Source organism: Vipera ursinii (assembly GCF_947247035.1).
Source record: "Vipera ursinii genome assembly, chromosome: 3".
NCBI classification, from domain to species: domain Eukaryota; kingdom Metazoa; phylum Chordata; class Lepidosauria; order Squamata; family Viperidae; genus Vipera; species Vipera ursinii.
In genome coordinates this window covers 189,155,093-189,181,231 of record NC_139516.1, presented here as the reverse complement: position 1 = coordinate 189,181,231, position 26,139 = coordinate 189,155,093, and the positions used below count along the sequence as shown (strand labels likewise).

General features: G+C 39.8%; 1 protein-coding gene across 2 annotated transcripts in view; it reads right to left on the bottom strand.

Annotated features, from left to right (window-relative positions):
• The window catches only part of LAPTM4B (lysosomal protein transmembrane 4 beta), a 46,121-nt gene that overhangs the window by 4,989 nt on the left and 14,993 nt on the right, over window positions 1-26,139 (bottom strand). The window contains exons 2-6 of one of the 2 annotated variants that reach the window (XM_083358961.1): window positions 25,165-25,276; window positions 22,205-22,278; window positions 12,326-12,448; window positions 7,467-7,565; window positions 3,145-3,240 (exon numbers count right to left, since the gene is read on the bottom strand). In XM_083358961.1, coding sequence (XP_083215087.1) covers window positions 3,145-3,240; window positions 7,467-7,565; window positions 12,326-12,448; window positions 22,205-22,278; window positions 25,165-25,276 — 504 coding nt within the window. Of the gene's footprint in view, window positions 1-3,144; window positions 3,241-7,466; window positions 7,566-12,325; window positions 12,449-22,204; window positions 22,279-25,164; window positions 25,509-26,139 lie in introns of those variants that run through there. The other variant, XM_083358960.1, reaches the window with a different exon arrangement.

Here is a 26,139-nt window from a genome sequence, read left to right as displayed (position 1 = left end):
CATGCTGAGAAATAGCAACATGCTAGAATGTGATTTGTAAAGTATTTGAAAAATATTGCAGACTTCCACCAGCCTGGTCAGTGGGCTACAGCCTGATGCATAGATTTTGAAGTAGAAACCTGAATTATTAACAAGGGGGAGAGTCAGGCCTTGACTTCACATCTCCCAGTTTTGTGAGGCCATCTCTAGTGAAAGCAGGGTGGAGGTGATGCCACGGCAGGGATTAGTGTGAGGAGTTAGGTGTCTGAGGGCTTGATTTAATCCTGAAGTTGGTTAATCTACTTAAGAGCACTTGCATTGGATAGCAGGACATTTTCTTGGATAGAGGTAGAACGGCCTGGCCAGGAGGAGTGGATGTCATGTAGTTACAGGAACTGGAATGGTCTAGGGAAGTATGGCAGGAGACTGAATCTTTGATTAATCCCCCTTTCCATCTGTCTGCCCTCACACTGGAAGCCATGGTTCCAGATCCTTGGACCCCAGGAGCTCTGGATATGCTATTAAATACCAGGTCTAGCTGTAATGAGGCTTTCATAATCTTTTATATTATCTGCTCAACCTGATTCTGAAATACTGGTGGACTAATATTTCAGATAGTAGTATTGGACATCTTTTATTTTTTTAAGATTAACAATGACCCATGATAATCATGAACCTGATCCTTTCTTTTCTAGGAAAGGTTGTGGAACAACTGATGGTCTTATAATTCCAAAGAACCCTAGAGCAATAGATTATCTGGGCTTTTGGCAGTCAGAGTTAAGGTCAGGATACTGCCTTGGTCACATTTGTTAATGACTTTCGGGGAGACCAGGTTTGGAGGAATGCAACCCTCCTGTTCCTCCTTGATCTCTCAGCAGCTTTTAAAACCATCAACTGGGCTAGCCTCCTGGACCACTTCTGAGCAATTGGAGTGATGGTCATTGTTCTGCAGTGGTTCTGGTCATTCCTGAAGGGGCACTGACATTCAGGGTGGGTGCTGACAATAGATCTGCCCAGAGACCTCTACACTGTGGAATGCCTTAGAGCAGAGGTTCCCAACCAGGGGTGCAAGATGATATTCCAGGGGGTGCAAAAACTTGGGTTTTCAAAATTATAGTGTATATGCATAATTCGTTGCCATTATTTCAAACTTTTGTAAGGGATGTGAGAATATAACAGAAGCGTTCTAGGGGTGCGGGGTATAGAAAAGGTTGGGAACCACTGTCTTAGAGATCTTTCCTCTCATCATTCCTTTTGAACAGCTAAGTAAAATCACATTTTCATCAGCTGCATCCTATTGGCTGAGATTTGGTCAGTTTGTCCATCTTGGGCTTCAGCAAAATTGTGAAGACCTATCCATTTTGTCCTATGCAACAGAATGGTGTGTTGTAATTGAATGTGGTTTTTATCTTTCATTTTGCTCTTTTTATTTTTATATGTATTTGAGGATTTGAGATAATCATTTTATACACTGACACTGTGAGCCACCCCAGAATTTTGGAACAGGCACCATACAAGTAAAGTAAATGATTAAGCAAACAACTATCATTGTATATTTCACAGGACTTAGAACAGTTTCAAGAGCCTGCCTGAAACACATATACAAAGGAACAGCTGGAATTATTTCTTAATAAAATATCATCTGTTAAATAGTGGAGCTCAGTTTGTCTCTCTGCTTAACTGAGCAGGAAGCAACCTAAATGTTTGTCTATGAGCTTTGCCATTAGAAACCACTCTGGAGCAATTACAAATGGAAATGGACTGCCCAGAGATAATTTATAGCTTTGAAATTCTTTGTGTTGCCAAAGCATTCCTCTGAAGACATTTATTGAGTGAGAGAATATACAGCTGCCCACTATTTGACAGTACTAACTTTTAGAAAATAAAAGAGCTCTCTCTAGACAAAGAACATACACTTATCAGGGGAAGTGATATAAAATATACAGTCTTCTGTGGCAGGATCATCTGGGAGTCATTAAAAGACACCTCCAAGAAATGGGCTTTCTGGGTCTAATTCAGAGCAAACATTAACGGAAAAAGTTTATGTTCCTGGACCGTCCAATATCAGGGTGTGGATAGCTATGGGAATTGAAGCAAAAGGATTTAATTGCATTATTGCACATTAATGATACTCTTTTTGTTTAAGATTTCCCAGGGTGAAGGACTGAATCTTTTGGGTTGAGCAGGTTGTTGGTGTTCCTGGCCCTTACAGGAACTATACCTACTGACAGAGGTCCAGTTCAGATCCATAAGCTAATACTGGGAGCCAATGTTTCTAGAGAATACAAGGTTCAGTCTGCCCACTGTAAGATTTTTTTAAAGACCCATTTACCATAATATCTATATCAGCATCAAGGTTGGAACAAATTAAGATGTGAAATTTTAGTTAGATGTTTTGTTAAGTGTTGGCTTGTTCTATGGTAATTCTAATATTCAAAACTTCAGGTTTAGATAAAAGGCATGCAGCAGGTAATTAACTAGGAAGTGCTTAATAAGGATGGTCAACATAGGGACAGGTTTGGGCACAAGTGAGAATATACATTTATCCCTGAACACTGCAGCTGTAAATATAAGACCACTGAAAGAACCCTGTTAGATCTGGATTTATACACCAATCTAAGCCATAGTATACATTTGTTTTTAGATTTAATGTATCATGAGCTGCTGTGGTTTATAACCTAAGATTCATGGCTAAGTGGAGTATTGGAACCACACTAATTTGGGTCTATTTACTAAACCATGGTTAAAATCAAATTTTACATACCTGAACTTACTGAAAAGATATTTTAATCACTGTTTTGTTACTAGTAATGGCCAACCAGATATCTCTGGGAAGCTCAACAAGAAGACAAAAGCATTCCCTGCTAATGTCCTGAAACACACATTATCCAAAACCACAGAGAGTTTTTCCAGAAATGAATTTAGCTGATTTTTCCTTGGTGAAACCAGAGCATAGAGAAAGTGATATCTGACTTGGGCAACTTGTCGTCTCAGCATAATAGGACCCATCATTGCCTGATAGGTACATAGGAAAGCAACAGCCATGCTGGTCAAAGTTGCATCATTGAAGATTCCCATCACTTTGGATTTTGTACCATCCAAAACAGGTTTTTTCATCTAAACCCAGGAACCTCTCACAGCTCCAGTCAACCCCAATAAACTTACCGCTGTGTCATTAGTGGTAATGTAGACCAGGACATCAGAGTTGTTTCTGTTATTAATGTAACGGTAACAATTCCATACACAACTGATCAAGTAAGCCTGGAAGAAGAGAGGGTGGAGAAAAGGGAGAAGACAAGATGTGTTGAATAGTGAACTGAATTGCTTCCCCATTGTGCAGCTTTTCCAAACTTTGTTACCTTCAGTTTTTACTGTGCTAGCTGAGGATCTCAGGGAACATTCTCAAATTGGAGAAGCTGAATCATATGTTATATACTTCTTAAGAGATTCCTGTTTTTCCTTTCTGTCTTGTTTCCAAAAGCCAACTCTGCAGAACGTTGGCTAGTGTGGGTGACTCCCAAAGCTCCTCTCCTTTCACTGGAGCAGTTTTGTGCTTATTTAGAATAGTTAAATTTACGGAAAAAAGGTATTTAAAAAGACAAATTAAAAATAGGGATAGGCTAAGCCTCAAATGTTAGGAGATAAAATGGCAAAACAATTATTTAAATCATTGTAGACAAGAACCTTTGCTCACAGTAGAAAACAAACAAACCTGTAGTAAGTTCTCTTTGAAAATTCATCTGGATATTATCCTGCATATTCTACATGCATATCAAGGCTTCAAATATTTCCGTCAGGATTAATCTCATCATAAATTTGCTTGCAAGGTAGATTAATGAGATGCAGTGATATAAGCCAGAGCTAATGGATATACAGACACCTTAAAAAGTTATAAAAATGTGCATAGTCATATCACTCCAAATCCACATCTTTCTTTCTTTTTCTTTGGAAGCCAGGGTCACAAGTGTTTATTTTTTTTAAAAAAACACCAGCAGTTCGCCCACAACTGACACCTGGTAGAGCCATCTGTTAGCACATGCATCTGAATATGATTAACTAAATTCAGCAAGCTGACAAAACCAAGTGCCTTGGAGTTTTGCACACAGAAGCACTATTTATATAAATACTGAAATGAAGATTCTTTTTGTCCACCTCTTTCCTGCAGATTTGTCCTTAAAAGACTTTCATTCCGCTGCAAGACCTTCACATTGTCATGAACTGATTTTATAGTGCATACTTTTCCTATCCAGGAATTAGAGAAATGAGATGGTCAGATAAATTTCTTGAGTTTCTACCTCTAAAACAGCTGGTATAACATAATAACAGAATCCTCTTATAGAATTATGAAATCCTTGATACAAATCTCACTTCTGCTGTTTACTCATCCAATAGCTTAATGAGCTGTTCTCAATCAGCCAGTCTCCCACTGATTTTCTTTGTAGTAGAGGAGCACAATTTGGATTTTAAATACATTCCAGGGACCCCATTCACCCCAAAACAGTGTATGAAACCAGGACAAGTGAATTTGATTTCATTTTTAAAATACTTCAGGTTAACCTAAAGTAAATATAGTTGGTGTAATAAGATGGAGGGTTTGTTGCACTGTGAGTTGGGGGGGAGCACGAAGGGAGGCTCAGCTAATCTCAATGTATACATGGTTGTACTTTGACAATAAAGGTTCATTCATTAGCATAATTATACATTCCAAGCATTTCCTCTTCTGACACTTTTAAAATAATTTTTGGAGATTTCGGGGTGCTATAGTCAAAGTTTTGGGTTGCTCTGTATGGTCTGGGCTCTCAAGATTATTGCAAGTAGGCCTTGCATGTGAAACACACAGAATATCCCATAGAAAAAGTAGGAATGTCTGAAATATCCTATATTAAAAGGATATTTAGGAGGATTTTTTTGTGTGTATCAGAGAACAGAAAGCATATGAATTTGGGAGTTGCTACAGCTCATTGATTTTGGTGAACTTCACCTACCAGTTTCAAAACATAAAAAATAAGATCTAAATGGCAGCAAAGACATGTAGAAACTGTTTTAACTGTTTGCTGTCATCTAACAGTGGTCTACTTTTTTTAACAGCTGAGACCTTTTAGGATGCTTTTAAATCAATCTTGTCTACTGACAATTGCTTGGACAAGTCCCAGCAATTTTCCTGATAATATTTCAAAAGTGGTTTGCCATTGCTTCCATCCTAGAGCTGAGAGAGCTGACTGGCGCAAGGTCCCCCATCTGACTTCATGCCCAAGGCAGGATTACAATTCACAATCTCTCAGTTTCTAGCCTAGTACTTTTAGCTAGTACACCTAACTGGCTCTCCAGTTGAGATCTGGCAGCCCTAATCTGAACAAATCCCATTTAACAATATTATTTCAGTAAGAAATTAAGGCAATATCAAACCCTTAGAACATTTAAAACACAACTAAGACCTGGCTCTTTGAGCTTTCTGGCCTGGACTGAGAGTATTAATTGGGGTTTTAATTGGATTCTAATTGGGATTTTTATTTATTCAGGGTTAATGTAATCATTTTAGTTGTTTTAATTTTTGTAATTGTTGTATTGTTTTTTAAAAAAAACTTGTGAACTGCCTACGGGAGAAGAGCGGTATATAAGTCTAATAAAATAAATAAATAAATAAATAAATAAATAAATAAATAAATAAATAAATAAATAAATAAATAAATAAATAAACAAACTAAGTCTGCTTTCCTTGCTCTTACATTCCATTTGAAACAAATGAACATTCTATCAACACAGCCCAGGAGTCAATTTAAAATGTTAGAGGATTTATTTATAGCTTTCTCCCTTTTCTATAACAGAAATTTGTTTTCTATATGCTACCATTTTTCCTTTACAAATGTTATCATTATAGTAATCTCTTAAACATGATAAATATAATATTAATTAGCATCTACTAGCTCAGTGGAATCATTTATTTTTGGTTTAAGCAAATGCAGTCTGGTGGATGTTTTAAAAAAAGCTGCAAAAGAAGAGTAAGGATGGCCAAACATAAAAGAACTCCATCTACAGGAAACCACAAAACAGAGCTGTGCATCTTGCCAAAAATTAATAAGATCCAGCGATTAGTTTTACAAAGCTTTAAAAGGCCATTAACACAGCACAAAGCTTCAATAAATACCTTAAACAATAACACAATTTAAAAAATATCTTTATTATGAGAAAGTAAAGAAGATAATTTTCCTTATCTCCATGACCCCCAAAATATATAGGAATCCATTTTATCTTCATTGAAAAGAAAGTATCAATCAAAACTTTCCCTAATTCAAAACTACTTTTCAAGATACTGTATAGATCAGGGGTGTCAAACTGCCAGCCCATGGGCTGGATGCATCATGGCAAAACCACGCCTACCCTATTGCTGGCAATAGAAAAACATGTCATGTGCCGTAGCGAGTTTGACAATAGATGGCCGAGAAATCAGCTGATGGCAGATAATTGAATGATACTGAAGCAAATGAAAATTGGAACAAACAACTAAAATAGGAGGGAAGTGACTTTAAGAGTGACTCTGATGTGAACAAGAGTTGAGGTTTATAGAAATAGCAACAGCATTTAGACTTAAATACTGCTCCATAGTACTTTATAGCAACCTTTGAGCAGTTTACAATGTCAGCATATTGCCCCGAACAATATGGGTCATCATTTTACCAACCTCGGAAGGATGAAGAATGAATCAACCTTGTAGTCCCTAAATACCAAATGAGCCAACAGCATATTGGAAAGAAACCTAAACCTTCTGTATCATATCCAGATGCATAACAAGTTTTCATTCTTAATAAATGCACCCAAGAGAAGAGAAATCACAATTTGTTGCATTAATAATTTTGTCATGAAAAACAAGAAAACAAAAACGACCTGAAGAAAAGTGATAAAAATCTTCAAATATCTGCAAATTACACTTGTATACTGCCCTTCATCTGACAGATTCTAGAGCAAAATATAGAGGCACAAAATAGCCAGTCAGTCTCCTGACAAGCACCTTACTACCTTTATTTTCAAACAAAGCATTTTGCTGTTCTCCCCCATTATTTTGATTTGCTAATTCTGCTTATCAGACTTTTGTAAGACTGCCATGGGTTGGCATTTCACTGTGCAGCACCTCAACTCCCAATTTTACTTTTATAATTAGAAGAATCTTTAATAACTGAAAAATAAATCGGATGAGACAGAGAGACAAATGGGCACCAAGGAAGATTCTATGGGCATATTGGCACATGCTGGCAGCAGAGTCCCTGTGGTTGTCCATACTCAACAAAGAGGACTGGTTTAAGAGGTCTTTCCTTTTTTTCTTGTCCACTTCAGTTTATGGCAGCAACCTAAATTTAGGCATCCTAAAGCCTCCCAGATTCGCTTGATAGTAGACTGGGTGGCATATAAATTTAATAAACAAACAAACAATAAACTTTTTCTATTATTTCCAGTTCATACTGTTAAGGTGGGTAAAAATATGTTATGCTTACCTTGAAAGCCAATGTGATACTTAAACAAAGAAGAAGAATAACAATTAAGCAGATTGAATTCATTGACATAATCTCTTCCTTGTAGGGGAAATTTGCAGGCTGAAAATTAGAAGGAAATTGTTAGCAATCTCATCAAACTTTCTGCTTTCTTTTTTATAATTTTAAACACAAAGTTCATTTAACATGGTCGTGTCGTGTGAAACTGAGGGATATTTTACAACTTCAGAGTCATCCTGTCAGAGCAGGTTTTTTGATATGCCTGTGTGCCTTCAAGTCAATTTTGACTCCTGATATTTGCCTGGACCAATCCCTGAAGTATTCTTGGCAAGGTTTTTTGGAAGTGGGTTGCCATTGCCTTCTTCCTAGGCAGAAAGTGACTGGTCCAAAGTCACCCAGCAGGCTGGCAAAACTGGAACTCACAATCTGCCAGTTTCTAGCCCAATGCCTTAACCACTACAACAAACTGACTTTCAAGTTCTTTCTCGCTACTGATTAATTCCACAGAGCTTTAAGTGGATTTTATTAAATGACATTCCAAGGGACCCCAATCTCCAGTCTCCAATCTGATACAGGAAGTCCTCAAGTTACAACCATAATGTGGCCTATCCATTACAATCATAAGTTATGACAGTTGTAAAGTGGGTTGGTAACATTATCAACCTGTTTTTATGGACTTTTTTGCAGTGGTTTGTTAAATGAATGCAGCAGTCATCAAGTGACCACTTGGATTAAAGGGATGCTGTGGTCATTAAGCAAATGGCTTAATGGGTTGATTTTGCAGAAAACTGGGAGTAAATGCTGGGTTTTGGCAAAACCATTGTAATACACAATCATGTGACCACAGGACACTGCAAATGGCTATAAATGCAGCTTGGTTGCAACAGCATGAAGTGTGGTCATGTGACTGGGAGTGGGGGCGTCCATTGGAGCTTTGAATCTGGGTTGTATGTACCCCACAGCTAGGTCTGTCATAATTTTGAACAGTCACTAAGTGACTGGCCATAAGCCGAGGTCTACTGGTAATCTATTACAACAAGTAGAAAAGATTAGGAGACAAGCAGATTTAGCAGTCACTATACAAAGGAGGAAAGTAAGTTTTCAGAACCATAAATTAATTTGGAAATGTCACTCAACCTTCTGAAATAAAAATATTGACACAAACTGGATATAGTAAACTCTACAATCCTATAAGGACCCTATTTACATAATTGTATGGGATGGATGTGAAGGCAAGAAAAGAAGATGCCTTTGGAATCGATACTTGCACAGAACTTTGGGCATCTTGTATACATAGAATTCAGTTTCCAGCAAAAAAATAAGCATCAAACTCCGGCAGAGTTTCTGGATGTTACAAAATTCTGTTCCATGTGTTGAATTATGTATGAGTCATAGATTGGATTCACACATTGTATAAATTACACTAAATTGTAATTTGTTTGGTTTTGACTTAATCTGTTGCATAAATCCAGGCAGCTGTGCTTTATTCACTAAGCTGTGGCTAGAATTCAGCAATTAGGATATTGGGCAGGAATTTACCTCTCCACCCAGCTGAGACCACGTTACAACTGTCCCTATCTCAAAACCTAATTTGTCCCAAAGATTGTTTTTAGAATAAAATAAAAAAGCAGAGAGAACCATGTATTCTACTCCCAATTCTTTCTACAAGATATGCAGTGACAGTGTAAAACTCATATAATCTTCATCACACAATTGGAAAAGGTTATTGAGAACATTAGGTCCAACCACTTCCCCAATGAAGCAATCTAAGTTAAAGCAATCTAAGTTAAAGGTTGAACATACCTTCATTTTTTTGTCATTGGTCTTACTATTAAAATGCTCTTATTGTTCCTACTATACATTCCAAGCCAGTTTTAACTTAAAATCTTTTTTTTGCATCTGCCTCTGATATAAGATTGTTCGTTATCATAAAGTGAAGACAGTGCTCTTGTCTACAGGTTGTCCTCAGCTTACAACAGGTTGCTTAACAATCATTTGAAGTTACTAGCTAAGGGGGACTTACGGCCCAGATTTGAGGTTCCAATGGTTGAACCCACCCCCCCCGTGGTCATGTGACTGCACTTCAGGTACTCAGCAACACGGCTGCATTTATGGCTGTTTTCAAAGTTCCCCCAGTCAGGTGACCACATTTGGTTTTGCTGAAAATTGGCACTTCCATTTTTTGGCAAGACAACTGTGGTGTTTGCATTCACAATTGCCACATTTGCTTAACTGCCACAAAAAAAGTCATAGAATTGGGTTGGTCACATGAACAAACCATTTTGCAAGCATTACTATTATGACCATAATGGACAGTTTCCTTTACAGTCATAATCAGTGAACTACCCACGTGATATTTTAGAAACTATTAATCACCCCATCTGAATCTTCATGTGACAGCCATATCCGGACCGAATGGTCATAGGGAAGTTTCTACCACAAAGAAGCAACTGCAACTCTTCATTGAATGTATCTCTTTTTGTAACTTTACAAACCACTCGGCAGTGATCTTTTATATTGGCATTTTAATTACAGAATTCTGGAGGGAGAAACAAGTTCTTTTTCATTCCCAAAGATTGCAGCCACAAACTGTTTGATGTTTTCTGCCAGATTCATTTAAACACAAATATTTCTGCATGCCTTTCTCTTTTGCCAAGTGCTAGCAAGACATTTTCCTCATTTGGAATTTCACTGAAGTGCACCAACTGTTTAATCCCACCAGATGAAGTATAACAGATTGAAGATAAACATTGTAGAATCATGCTTTCACTTCTCTGTTTAAAGAGAAACTACTCAGTGCCAAACTAATATTTTCATCACTCTTCACTTTGTTGGAAATACATGCCTATTTTTGCAGGATAGTAGCTTTGTCTCTCTTCTCTTACAAAGCTTTGCCCAATTCAAACCATGTTCAGCATCTGTCAGACAAAGTCACTCAGATTTGCTCGCCCTGGGATACAGGCCTTGCTGCAGGTCCAGGGGAGGTGGCTGCGGGTGGGGGTCTTGTCCGGTTATCAGGGAATGGTTTGAAATTGTTGAGCTGAGGAAGTGGACAGGTCATCACTTGAAGTTTTTAAGAAGAGATTGGACAACCATTAGTCTGAAATAGTATAGGGTCTCCTGCTTAAGAAAGGGGTTGGACTAGAAGACCTCCAAGGTCCCTTCCAACTCTGTTATTATGGAATAGTTTGCCTCCTGGAGTTGTGGGTGCTCCACTTCTGCAGGTTTGCAAAAATAGACTGGACAGTCATTTGACAGGGATAGTATAAGATCTCTTGCCTTGACTCAGAGGTCCCTTCCAGCCCTATGATTCTATGGTCACTGTATTTTGTAGCAGCTGAGGCTTTCAGATACTTTCCCATAACAATGCCCACATAGAGTATGTTATAGTAGTCCAACCAGGAGGTGATTAGGATATGAATGATTGTGAGCAGAGCCTTCCAATCTAAGAATGGGTGCAATCGACATGAAAGCTGTGCAAAAGGCTTCCTCATCACAACTGCCACTTGCTCTTAGTGCAGGAGCCACAAGTCTAGAAGGATCCCCAAATTGCACACTGGGTTTGTTTGGGGCTGAGAGCAGATCTCTCTCCCCCAATCACCACCAACTGTGGCAACACTGGAGAAGGGAGGCGAAGTGTGGTGGATTGTGCCAATGAAGGAAGGCACACATTACACCTTGTTACCTTCTGAGAGGAAGCTTCATGGTATCCACAGCAGAACATCCAGATTCAGCCATAGTTTCATTCCATACAGCAGTAACCTTGTGAACTCTCAAGCTTCCTCCTTCCATTATATATTTAAGATGGACAATATTTAATATTTATTTATGTATATGTAGGGGTGTGGGTCTATACATATGTGTATATAGTATGGTTAGGTGTGTGTCATGTATGTGTTCCAATTTGAGAGTGGGCAACTAAATTTGATTTTTGATGTGTGCTGTTGTGCCCACAGTAAAAAAATAACAATAAAGTTTATCTTATCTTATCTTATCTTATCTTATCTTATCTTATCTTATCTTATCTTATCTTATCCTACTCTGCAAATTGCTTCCGACAGAAGGAAAAGACTGGAATCTAAGATTAGCAAACCACTAAACTTTTTCAGTCTGCTACATTCCACCCCCCATTCCCCTCCCTTTAAAAAAAAAACACAAAAGTTGTCCTAAGAAGAAATATTGGCACAAAGAGCAATTGAAAGGTGAAAGCATTGCAATATTAAACTATTTGCAATAAATTCTATGTCCCTTTGAGTGGGACACATTTTCCAGTCCAACATTGTATTTTTCAGAATTCTTCCCCCTCCCATTAATCCTGTTTCCCCCCCCCCCCATTCTGGGGAAAAGTTGGGGCTTAAATATAGAGGGGAAAATGTATTCCTTCCTGGAGGATTAAATAACACTTTGGCAGTGCATATTTTCTTTTGGCATAATGTTCCTCCTATTATTTCCTGGAGCAGTGGAACCTGATTTGGCATTCCTGACATTCTGATCCAAACATATTCACATAAATAAATAATGTTTTTGATACTCTTATCACTTTTAATGCTGATCTGCATTTGCTGTTATCTTTGAAGCCCCACGACCACCACCAAGGTGCCAGTTTCAGCCAACAACCCCCCAAAAGATTGATCTCAAATTATAGGAAGAAGTAAATTCTGGCTTTGCTCTCTGTAAGAATGTTTAGGATACCATAGGTTCTAGAGACATCTGACAGAGAACAGGAATGCATGGGGCTACTAATATTCTTATGTTTAGCCTTCATGTGTGGGCAGGTGAAACTTATTCTCATAGTCTGTGGATGATGTCTACAACAATCATTTACATAAACAGTCTGAATATTCAATAAGAAAGTCTTTTACCAGTTGCTGCAGATAATCCCGAACCGTGTTTGGATAAACCAGTATGCTGATAGCAACTAAAGTGTTGAGTGCAAAATCAAAGATTTGGTAACAGAAGAAAGGGATGATCCAGGCTGCATGTTGCTAGACATACAAAATAAAAAGAGAGGAGGGAATAGTTGCTTATAGAATTTTAATGCAATTTTCAATCATTTTTCAATCATTTTTCTCAACTGGTCAAAGGGGTACATACATAAAAACAACTACATTATAAAATATTGGAGATCAATAGGCAGGCATAAAAAGAGGCTTTTCATTCAAGAACTATATATATATATATATATATATATATATATATATATATATATATATATATATATATATATATATATATGTGTGTAAATTACTAACAAAGAATTAAAGGGTTAACATTTGAAACATATATATATATATATATATATATATATATTTCAAATGTTAACTATTTAGATTACCTTGCTAGGCCCCAAACATGGGGCAAATCTTTATTTCCTGTTTTCAGCCTATCTTGAAGGCTATCAAACAGGCAGTAGTCACACCGGACAATTCATATATTTGTGTAAATTACTAACAAAGAATTAAAGGGAAACTGAGATGCATTTCTGACTCCTTAGTCGTCCTCAGTCAGCTATACCCTTCTGAGATTCGAACCTGGGCTGATTGCACTGCCTTGTATGCAATCAGCACAGGTTAGAATCTCAGAAGGGTATAGCTGACTGAGGACGACTAAGGAGTCAGAAATGCATCTCAGTTTCCCTTTAATTCTTTGTTAGTAATTTACACACACACACACACATATATATATATATATGTATGTATGTATGTATGTATGTATGTGTATATGTATATGTATGTATATGTGAAGGGACGCGGTGGCTCAGCGGGTTAGGATGCTGAGTTTGTCGATCAGAACATCGGCAGTTTGGCGGGTCGAATCCTGAGTGCCGCATAGCAGAGTGAGCGCCTGTTACCTGTCCCAGCTTCTGCCAACCTAGCAGTTCTAAAGCACGTAAAAATGCAAGTAGAAAAATAGGGACAACTACGGTGGGAAGGTAACAGTGTTCCGTGCGCCTTTGGCATCTAGTCATGCCAGCCACATGACCACGGAGATGTCCTCGGACAAGGGCTGGCTCTTCGGCTTTGAAATGGAGATGAGCACCAGCCCCTAGAGTTGGAAACGACTAGCATGCATGTGCGGGGGGGGGAACCTTTAACTTTACTTTATATGTATATGTGTGAGAGTGTGTGTGTGTGTGTGTGTGTGTGTGTGTGTGTTAAGTATTTGTCAAGGCTTTTTTTGAATACACCTTGCTAATTAACTTTCTTTCCTGTTTTTGCCTAACCCAAGGCTATCCACAGGATATAGTCAACTTATGACAGCTCATTATTTGTGTAAATTATTCAAATTGCTAGTAAAGAATTAGGGAGGCTGAGATGGCCATTTCGAACTTATTTTGTTCTCATCAGTCAGTTATACCCTTTATCTGAGATTCGAACCTGGGCTGATTATATATGTGGCAGTTGTTTTAACTCCCTGAGCCACAGCTTCTTTCTCTATTAGCAATTTGAATAATTTACACAAATAATGAGCTGTCACAAGTCATCAGCCCAGGTTCGAATCTCAGATAAAGGGTATGACTGACTGATGAGAACAAAATAAGTTCGAAATGGCCATCTCAGCCTCCCTAATTCTTTATTAGCAATTTGAATAATTTACACACACACACACACACACACACACACACACACACACACACACATTAGGTTTAAGTTAGTCTTATAAAATATAAATTAATCTTGATCTATTCCATATATTAAATGAACATCTTTTTATTAATATTCTTTACAGAACATAATTATGTTCGTAAATATTACACAGTAATAGTAATAGCACAGTGCTAAGTAAACTGCTGTAGTACGGCAGGTAAACCTTATAAATAATGTATACTTATTGATATATAAATGATTATCCTTACAATCAAGTTTTCCTGAAAAGGCAATGGAGATGCTCAATCATCCAAGTCATTGTTGCTCCAAAAGTGCTTTTTAAAAAAGTAACTAAACTTTCTTGTTTTTCTCTTGAAGACCTTCAAGTTTCTCATCCAAGAAACTTCAATTTGACTGAATGGTGGGAAATGGAAGGATTTTCAACCACACAACATACATGCACGCTTTAAACCCAAGAATACTAAGACAGAAGCTTGTTCATTCCACGGACAAAACACCTGGATGCAAACTGAGCAATGTGATACATGCAGTACAATGCAGTGAGATATGTGCAGATCTGTACGTTGGAGATACAAAACAGCCACTTCACAAACACATGGCACAACATCGGAGAACAAACCTATCTGGACAAGATTCAGCAGTCCATCTACATTTGAAAGACAAAGGCCACTCTTTTGAAGACATTCTGGACAGACAGGATTGCTGGTGTGAAAGAGGGGTCAAAGAGGCCACCTATGTTAAAACTGAATAGCCCTCTTTAATAGAGAGGAAGGCATATGACACCACCGATATCCTGTTTACAGAAGAGTCCTTTCAACAGTTTCAAGAAGGTTCCACATCCATTTGTGCTATTCAGGTGACCCTGAAGGCACATATAAAGCTCCAAGTGGTCTCAACGGTTCTCGGAGAGAGTGCTAACAACCAGATGACTGTACTGAATATAAATCCACCCTTTCTCCACCATTCAGTCAGAACTGAAGAAGCTTCTTGGATGAGAAGCAAAATGTCTTCAAGGAAAAAACAAGAAAGTCCAGTTGCCTTTTGAAAAAGTACCCTTGGGACATTTTCCTAAAAAGTTTTTCAAAGCAATTTACTGGTCCTGAGAAAAGTTCAGAATGCTTATACTTGTTTTTCTAGGAAGCCTTTCCCAACCAGGTGTTCTTTATATTGGGTTCTAATTCTCAGAATTGCCAGCTATCATGGCCACAAGTTATAATCAAACATAACTGGAGGGCCCTAGATTGGGGAATACACCCACCCCTATAATTAATCTAGGCTAACTTCTTCAGACATTTCTAAATGCAGTCTCATGCTCTGCTGTATGCTTCTCCTATGTGTAATATTTTTCCTCCTTAGAGGTGAAACTCGAAAAATTAGAATATCGTGCAAAAGTTCATTTATTTCAGTAATGCAACTTAAAAGGGGAAACTAATATATGAGATAGACTCATTACATGCAAAGCAAGATAGTTCAAGCCGTGATTTGTCATAATTGTGATGATTATGGCGTACAGCTCATGAAAACCCCAAATCCACAATCTCAGAAAATTAGAATATTACATGCAATCAATAAAACAAGGAGTGTACATAGAACAATATCAGACCTCTGAAAAGTATAAGCATGCATATGTACTCAGTACTTGGTTTGGGCCCCTTTTGCAGCAATTACTGCCTCAATGCGGCGTGGCATGGAAGCTATCAGCCTGTGGCATTGCTGAGGTGTTATGGAAGACCAGGATGCTTCAATAGCGGCCTTCAGCTCTTCTGCATAGTTCGGTCTCATGTCTCTCATCTTTCTCTTGGCAATGCCCCATAGATTCTCTATGGGTTTCAGGTCAGGTGAGTTTGCTGGCCAATCAAGCACAGTAATCCCACGGTCATTGAACCAGGTTTTGGTGCTTTTGGCAGTGTGGGCAGGTGCCACGTCCTGCTGGAAAATGAAGTTAGCATCCCCATAAAGCTCATCTGCGGAAGGAAGCATGAAGTGCTCCAAAATCTCCTGGTAGACGGCTGCATTGACCCTGGACTTAAGGAAGCACAGTGGACCAACACCAGCAGATGACATGGCTCCCCAAATCAACACAGACTGTGGAAACTTCACACTGGACTTCAAGCATCTTGCAGTGTGTGCCTTTCCATTCTTCCTCCAGACTCTGGGTCCTTGGTTTCCAAATGAGATGCAAATTTGCTCTCATCAGAAAAGAGGACTTTGGACCACTGAGCAACAGACCAGGTCTGTTTTTCTTTAGCCCAGGTAAGACACTTGTGATGTTTGTTGTTCAGGAGCGGCTTGACAAGAGGAATACGACATTTGAAGCCCATGTCCAGGATCCGTCTGTGTGTGGTGGCTCTTGATGCACTGACTCCAGCCTCAGACCACTCCTTGTGAAAGTCCCCAACACTTTTGAATGGCCTTTTCCTAACAATCCTCTCCAGGCTGCTGTCATCCCTGCTGCTTGTGCACCTTTTTCTTCCACACTTTTCTCTTCCACATAACTTTCTATTAATGTGCTTTGATACAGCACTTTGGGAACATCCAACTTCTTTTGCAATTACCTTTTGAGGCTTTCCCTCCTTATGGAGGGTGTCTGTTATGTCAGTAGATAGTTGCAAACATGTAAATAGCAAGGTTGCAAAGAAGGTTCCTTGAAGCGGGAGATTCTGGTGCAACTATTGGTTAAAGTTGTAAAAGCGGGAAAATAGAGACTTGCGATTGGATACAGTTAAAACAGCTCTAGTATAAAAGCCTGAGACATTTTGACAGTTGTCAGTTGACATATGTGTATTGAATAAACTCTTTTCGCTGTTAACCTCTCTGAGTCATTGTCTACCTGAACCAAACAACTGGCGACGAAGGTGGGATAGACGGCGGACCAGAGAAGGATTGCGGAACAGCTGCGCGTAGGCGGCAAATTTGAAAAGAAGTCACAGTCAACCACTAGCGGCCGCGGCGGAATCAACAATCCTCCGAATGGCGCAAATCGGGTCCTTAAAAGAATTCGACCCAAACTTCCCAGAGGACTGGGAAGAATATGTGGGACAGGTCGAAGGGTTTTTACTTGTCAACGGTATAACGGATGACCGAAAAAAGGCGGCTGCTCTACTAACCATATGCAGCACACCGGTGTATCGGATTGCTGTCGGACTTTGTCAACCACAGCCGGTCTCAAGCGTTCCGTATGCCGATCTATTGGCCAAACTTAAAGTACATTTCACGCCAAGGAGGTCAGAACTCTTTTGGCGACGCATTTTCGAAAAAAGTAACCAGAGACCGGGCGAGTCGATCCAAAGATTTGTTGCTGCAGTCAGAGAAGCAGCAGTACGTTGCAAGTATGACAACTTAGAGATAAGAATCCGGGACAGAGTGGTGCTGGGCTTGCGAGATGAGCAACTACAAAACAGAATTATCGCTAAGCCCACCGGCGATTTGCAAGAAGTACTGGATGAACTCTTGACTTATGAATCCACCGGGTATCGCGACCCACCCCGTAATAGCATGGCTGCGTCTGCCGAAATTAATCAAGAAGGCCTTGTGGACTGCGGGGAGGTGGACCAGCAATGGGAAGCCGACATCGCCGAAGTCACCAGACGGTTTGGAAAAATGGCGGCAAAACCATCCCGAAGCGACGGGCCTGAACCAAGTCGCCGATTCCAAACCACAACGCCGCAACGACAAACAACTACAACCCAACGACAACTGAGAGACACTGCAACGAGACCGCGCGACAACGACAATAGATGCGGCAGCTGCGGGGGCAATCATCCCCGAGCAACGTGCAGAGTTCGTACCGCCAGATGCAGATTGTGTGGGAAGACCGGCCACATTCAAGCCATTTGCAGGGGTCGTGCACGCGACAGTCGCTTACACGAAGTCGACGTTTGGCCCGAAGGTAAGGTAACCCCTTACTATAGTGGCAAAGAGACCCCTAGACCGAGGGCTAAATTCCCGAACCACGGGGAGGTGGCGCGAGTCAATCACCGTAGAAAGGAAAAAATTAACAATATTGTGAGAGAAAAATTAAAAATTATAGTCCAATTGCAAGGAATTCCTTGCAAAATGGAAATCGATTCTGGGGCCTCAGTGTCCATAATATCCAGTGAAACCCTTAAAAAGATTGAGCTAAAAAGTGGCAGAAAGATTCCACTTAGTTCAACCAAAATCAAATTGACCGACTTCCAAAAAACCCCAATAAAAATTAAGGGAAAAATCACCCTTAGTGTTAAATATAAAGGGTTTAAGGGAGCACTAGATTTAATAGTTACTGAAGGCCATAGAACTAATTTAATAGGCCTTAACTGGTTCCCTGCCCTGGGAATTTAGATAGGGGGAATAAACACAGTTATTAAAAATAAGACCCTCGAATCAGTCTGCGATGAATTCGCAGACGTATTCGATGGGTCTTTGGGTAAATACAAAGGGCCCCCAATTAATTTTAATTTAGACCCGTCGGTTAAACCCATCAGGCTTAAGGCCCGAAGGGTGCCTTTCGCCCTTAAGCAAAAAATCGAGACCGAGCTCGATAAGCTTGTAGGCCAAGGCGTCCTAGAACCAGTCGAGGGTGGTTTGTGGGAAACGCCGATCGTCACACCCCTTAAACCTAATGGGGATGTGAGGATCTGCGCTGACTACAAAGCCACCGTGAACCTTGGAATGAAAAAACATGCTTACCCGGTCCCGACGGTGAAGCAGGTCCTCGCCACGATACAGGACGGCGCCATATTTGCCAAGTTAGACTTGGCGCAGGCGTATTTGCAATTAACTGTTTCTAAAGAGGCTGCTGAAGCTCAAACTATAGTTACCCACAAGGGGGCGTTCCGAGTCCACAGACTGCAATTTGGTATTGCAGCAGCTCCTGGCATCTTCCAAGAGGTGATGGAGAGGACCTTAAAGGGCATACCTGGTGTATGCCCTTACTTTGATGATGTTCTAATAGCTGGAAGAAATGAAGAGATATTAGCCGAGCGTCTGGAACAGGTATTGGGAAGGTTTAGGAGGGCTGGACTTAAATTAAAAAAGGAGAAATGCTGTATTGGGGTTAGATCCACTGAATTTTTAGGATTTAGGATAGATAAAAATGGAATTCATCCTACCCCTGATAAAATCAAGGCAATTAAATTGGCACCAGAACCAAAAAACAAGGCTGAATTACAAGCCTTTCTAGGATTAGTTAACTTTTACCACACATTCGTGCCACACAAAGCTGCCATAGCAGAACCACTACATAGACTTTTAGATAAAAAAACCCCATGGCAGTGGCTTGATAAACATAGAGTCAGCTTCCAAACATTAAAAAATATTCTTTCAAGCCAATCCACAGTAACCCATTTTATTGAAAATAAACCAATTTATTTAGCTTGCGATGCTTCACCTTATGGTGTGGGGGCTGTTATCAGCCACTTGGATAGTCATGGTATCCAAAAGCCAATTGCATACTATTCCAGGACGCTTACTAAAGCAGAGAGGAATTATGCACAGATTGATAGGGAAGCATTAGCAATCGTGGCAGGAGTAAAAAAGTTCCATGATTACCTTTATGGTAGGAACTTTACCATACTCACTGACCACAAACCATTATTGGGACTGTTTACCACCGATAAACAGACACCCCAAATAATGTCGCCCAGAATGCTGAGGTGGTCAATTTTCCTCTCAGCATATTCATTTTCACTTCAACATAGACCAGGTAAGGAAATGGGACATGCTGATGCCCTTAGCAGACTGCCCTTAAACAACACTGAGGAAGACCCGGCTCCTGTGGGACAAATTATGTCCTTACAGGACATTCCTGAATGCCCCTTAACTGCTAAAGATATAGCTGAAGCTACCAATAAAGACCATATCCTAAAAAGAATCATGGCCTGGGTCCTTAGTGGGTGGCCAAGTACTAACCCGGATGCAAAGTACATTCCATATTTTAGAAGGAAGGACGAACTATCATCCCATTTGGGATGTATTTTGTGGGGCAACCGTGTTGTCATTCCTGAAATCCACAGATCTACAATTTTATTAGAATTACATGAGGGTCACCCTGGAATAATACGTATGAAGGCATTAGCTAGAAGTCACTTATGGTGGCCAGGACTTGATAAGGACATTGAAGAATGTGTTTCAGGATGTTATTTGTGTCAGCGATCTAGACCTGACCTGCCTCACACACACACGCATAAGTGGGAATTGGCCAGGAATCCGTGGTCTAGGATTCATATTGATTTTGCTGGACCCTTTCAAGGTTTAACCTTTCTAGTAGTGGTGGACAGTTTCTCTAGGTGGCTAGAGGTAGTACCTGTCAGTTCTATGACTTCTTGTAGAACAATACAGGTCTTAAGGGGCCTCTTTGCCACTCATGGGTTACCTGATGTAATTGTGTCAGATAATGGGCCCCAATTCACCTCTGTTGAATTCCAGGATTTCCTCAGGGCCAACTCGATTAGACATGCAACATCAGCACCCTTCCACCCGTCCACCAATGGCTTGGCTGAACGCAACGTGAGAACCACCAAAGACGCCTTGAAGCGAATCATCCGTGGCGATTGGCACCAAAGACTGGCAGACTTTTTGCTGACCCAACATACAACCCCTTGCACGGCTACCGGGAAAAGCCCGGCGGAAATGAGGTGGGGGAAAAGGCTAACCACCAAACTGGACAGGTTACATCCTGACAGACTACCCTCAAGTGCTGAACTGGACATTCCAAACAGATCATTCAAAATTGGAGACTTAGTCTGGGCCAGGAATTATGCACAGGGGGACAAATGGGTTCCAGGGGTGGTCACTGACATAATGGGGCCTTTGTCTTACACCATTGAGGGGGAAGGGAATAGGTTAAGAAAAAGACATATAGATCAGCTAAGGAAGAGAACTATTGGTAGCATGCCAGTAGATGGGGGTCAAAGTGTACACGGGGGGCTTAATCATAACAACCTGCCAGTTAGTGGGGGAGCAGAAATTCAAACCAGTGTATCCACAGCTAACCCACAACACGGTCAAATTGACTGGGAGCTGTCCTCTTTGAGCAGGCCCGCATTAGCTGAGCATCAACATCAAACACAACAACAATCACCATTTGTTAGTAGAGAAGCATCTGAGCCAGCAATTCAAGAGTCCAGACCCACAAATGTAAGCCAGCCAAGCAGACAATCGGATAGTGATGACTTTGGTAATCAAACCAATAGATATCCATCAAGGGTCCATAGGCCACCCAAATACTTAAGAGATTATGTCAATAAATAACAACAACTGGGGGGTAAGGGGTGTTATGTCAGTAGATAGTTGCAAACATGTAAATAGCAAGGTTGCAAAGAAGGTTCCTTGAAGCGGGAGATTCTGGTGCAACTATTGGTTAAAGTTGTAAAAGCGGGAAAATAGAGACTTGCGATTGGATACAGTTAAAACAGCTCTAGTATAAAAGCCTGAGACATTTTGACAGTTGTCAGTTGACATATGTGTATTGAATAAACTCTTTTCGCTGTTAACCTCTCTGAGTCATTGTCTACCTGAACCAAACAGTGTCAATGATGGTTTTCTGCACAACTGTCAGGTCAGCAGTCTTCCCCATGATTGTGATTCCTACTGAACCAGACTGAGAGACCATTTAAAGGCTCAGGAACCCTTTGCAGGTTTTATGGCTTAATTAGCTGATTAGAGTGGGACACTTTGAGCCTAGAATATTGCACCTTTTCACAGTATTCTAATTTTCTGAGATTGTGGATTTGGGGTTTTCATGAGCTGTACGCCATAATCATCACAATTATGACAAATCACGGCTTGAACTATCTTGCTTTGCATGTAATGAGTCTATCTCATATATTAGTTTCCCCTTTTAAGTTGCATTACTGAAATAAATGAACTTTTGCACGATATTCTAATTTTTCGAGTTTCACCTGTATATTCTGCAAAGTACATCCTTATTCCATCATGTTTTGGACCGAACTGACTGTAGATAATCCTTCTTTATGAATGTATAGCTTTCTTTGTGCTTTTTTCTGCTTTGTGGTCTGCTGCTCAAAGTCTCATGAGTTTTTCTAGCACCATGCCCCTGGCAACTTTGTATGCTATGAGCTACTAGATGCTTTGTGAACCAGTTTCAAAGTAAGTTAATTAAAATAGAATACAACGCCGTACATTATGCCTTACCTTATATGCACCATAGGTGGCCATCGCACAAATGAGAATCATGAGAAGAGAAACTGCAGTTGCAATACACATATCTGAAATAAATAATGAATCAGTCACAGCTCTGTGGAAGCCTGCATATTTGTTTTATTAAATAAAATGTGTTCATTATTATTGGTCCCCAAGGAAAATATTCAGATATTCAACTGAAACTGTTCTCTTAATAGCATTCCATGTTTTTAACAATACACAATGGTACCAGAGGCCACAGAAATCACGATTGCTTTTTTCGTCTTAAACAAGCCTCTCCTTGTTTATGAAACACAAACTGGCCTGAGAGAAAACTGGATTTTCCTTGGTATTCTTAGAAGGTGTTTCCGGCCTAGTTTCTTCTCCTTTGGCCCAGAGAGTACTTTTCTGGTGCAAGAGCATCCTCTGCTGGAGGACTTGGCTTGCTGTGATGTGTCCAAATTATTTCAGACTAAGGTTTGCAGAAGGTACTAATTTTGGACCACACAGCTGTTTAGCCTGAGAAAAGCGTGCCTGAGCTAAACCCCACTGGCTTAACTTTATATTCTTAGCTCCACCGAGCTGATATCCTTGTCCACATTTATGTGTCAGAAGTATCAGACCAACTTCTGCACCTTTTCCATACTGAAGTTGCTCCATCATCATCATCATCACCATCATCACTAATCTTTTGCACTATATATATATATAGTGCACTATATATATAATCTTATTAAAGATATTTATAATATTATATATACAATTTGTTTGGCCTGGGCTTAACATGCTGTGTGAAGACAGTCACTATGGCTTATTTAACAATCAATATTTAAAATGAACCATTTTATTCCACGGGTGCTGAACTCATGGTCTGCCTGTAGCTGCCCAGCAGTCTTTTGTTGCTTCCTGAAGATAGTGAAGCCATTATTTTGGCCTCTTATTGGTGAACATAAAAAAGATATTAAGGCTTAAGTCACACATTTCATCCTCGCTCCCACTAATCAGGTTGATATTTCCTATTATTTGTGGTTTTGATCTAAACGAATGGCCTTCTTAACATTTTGAAGAATTTGTATCCATTATCCTGCTGAATCCCCCACAAACCAAGATGCTGAAAGTTAAGAACTTGCCAAATTGGAAGCCATTTTTCTTTTCTTTAAGGTCTGTCTCCCAACCCCAGCCCCTCTTATGGCACTGGTTTAACTGGGCCTGGAAGATTGAATGTTTCTTACCATTCTTTTCTTGTTTGTCCAGCTGTAGACAAATCCCCTACAACACTGGTTCTCAACTGTTGACCCCTGGGGGAGCATGATGTCCTCAAAGGGGTCCACAAAGTCTTGAAAAAATGTTATGATTTAAATCTTGAGTTGTCTTGGTGGTCCATGACCATGGTCCGTGGCCACAAAAGGTATTTAAAGAGGATCCATGGTGAAGAAAAGGTTGAGAACCACCTGCCCTACCACATCTTCCATAGTATTATTTTAAACAAACATTTAAACATCCCTTTCTTATCTCTCTGCTCCATGACAAAGAGGTCAGGCACATCAGGAGTAGGGTTAAGTTACTATGAAGGTATAAGGGGCAGTTCAGCCCTCTGAGCCCTAATATACCCAGGCAAATGCTAAAATACATCTTTGTAGTCACAACTCTCGGTAACTAAAAATGGGAAATGCAGTCTGAGAAGCATTGGCATGAACACAGAGCTGGGGCATGAGGGTACAGTGCTAAACTATAATTAAATAACAGCTTTAGACCAGTTCACTCTATTACTATTCCAGGTTTTATTTAGTACAATCCTTCGATGTAATTATGTAAAATTCATTAAAAAAAGATAAAGGTTTTTCCCTGTCCAGTCATTTCTTACTCTATGGGGCGGTGCTCATCTCCATTGCTTAGTCAAGGGAGCCAGCCTTGTTCAAAGACACTTCTGTAGTCATTTGGCCAGCATGACTATATGCTGAGGTGCATGGAACACTATTACCTTCCATTGAAGTGGTGCCTATTTATCTACTCGCATTTGCATGCTTTCGAACTGCAAGTTTGGCAAGAGCTGGGATGAGAACAGGAGCTAACTCCATCATGCAGTGCTCAGATCTATAACTGACAACCTTCTGGTTAATAAGCACAACATCTTAACCACTAGGCCATTGTGCCCCCTATACCTTTATTATGTGAGGACCCAGTGGCTCAGTAGCTTAATGACATTGAAACTACCGGACCCAAATGGTCTGCACTCCGGTGGTTCGAGCCTTTCACCATAAGATAGAGTCACTCGAACCCCAGCTCCTACCCACCCAGCAGTTTGAAAGCATGCAATATTGCAAATAGATAAATGGGTACCACTTTACACTGCACATATGAGGTGAGGCGAGACTGGCAGAGGAGCCCAAAAGACTTAGAAACCTGAGTGCCCGAGTCAGCTGGTGTAAGCTAGTTTGCCCCCTGGGGTGCACCACGGATAGGCCTGCAAGTGCCAAGCAGAATGAACTAGCAGTTTTGGCTGTCAGGACTGCATTATGCCCAGCATTTGTAGATTTCCCTGGCATTGTATGCCATATGCTAAATAAATAATACCTATCTTTATTGGGGCTGCAAAATGCTGCTGGCCGTTAGATGTCAGCCAAGTGTTAGATTTTTCTCTATTTCTTTGCTTCCATCTACTGGACTTCTATTTTTTTTTTTTGGAGTCCAGACCTTTTCCAAGGTGAATCTCATTGGGCAAAGCAGCCTGTTTTAATAAATCACTTTCAATTAAAGTCCTTTATAAATATCATCTTTTGTCTCAAGAATTTTAGAGAAGCTTCAGTGCATGCGCGTGCACACACAAACACACACACACACACACACACACACACATATATATTTACAGACAGCAATTTTATGCCAACTATGAAAGTGCTGCCCTGGCACAATATCAGGTCAGTTTAACAGGAGCCAGATTGTAAATTACTAATGAAATGATATATACTTACTGGCATCATCCATAAATTCAAAGTCATTGCTTAATTCAGTACCCGCTAAGTGGTACTGGCCAGGATCTGTCAAAGCGCTCAGTATAATCAGCAGAACCACTGCATTGAGGATCTGGGTAAGAAAAGAAGAAAAAAAAAGGTGGGTGGGGAGAATCAGAAGATCAGAACATACATTCCAAAGTTGTGTTCTATAATGGAAATCGCTAGAAGAGAGCATAGTTTGTATTTTTATTTCATAATGTATACTTAAAATCAGGTGATATTTCTGATATGCTTAATGACTGCATATTTTCATTCTTCCAGATATAAAAATACAAGTGTCACTTTGAGACAGAAAATCCAGACAGCATAAATATGAACATCACGACCCTTCTTTAGAGATTTTATTTGAAAATGCATTCCCTTTTCAAATATGTATAAGCATCCTAGATTGTTAGATGCCTGATAATTCCATTTCACAAGACAAATACAATCTAATTGGATTAATGTTACAAAGGATTTTTCATCTCTTTTTTGCATCATTATTGGACTGGCCCAGTGATAGCTTACCTCAAGATAAACTCTAAAGAGCAGACAGTTAAAGCAAGTCTTAAGATTTTATGTGGTTTATAATTTGGGGTAACTTTTAATAATAACCAAGCTTTAATATATATTCCTGTGCCATATGCCAATTGTATACAAATTGTACTCATTGTAAGAAGCAATTGCTTTAATTTTCGGGCCAGGAGATAAATTCTAATTGATAGAGAATGCTTTGATTTTTAGACTGATGGATAAGAAAAATATTCTGCAATGAAAACAAATGGCAGCAGAGAGGAAGGATTAGGATTAGGCGCCTTACCAGGAAACATAGATCAAAATTTGGAAAATGTCCATGCAGTAAAATCTCTCTTCATCAGATACTTTGTATTTTGCAGCTGAACACAATACAACAGCATAGTCATTCTCTTTCTTCTACTGGCTTTTAAACTCTAT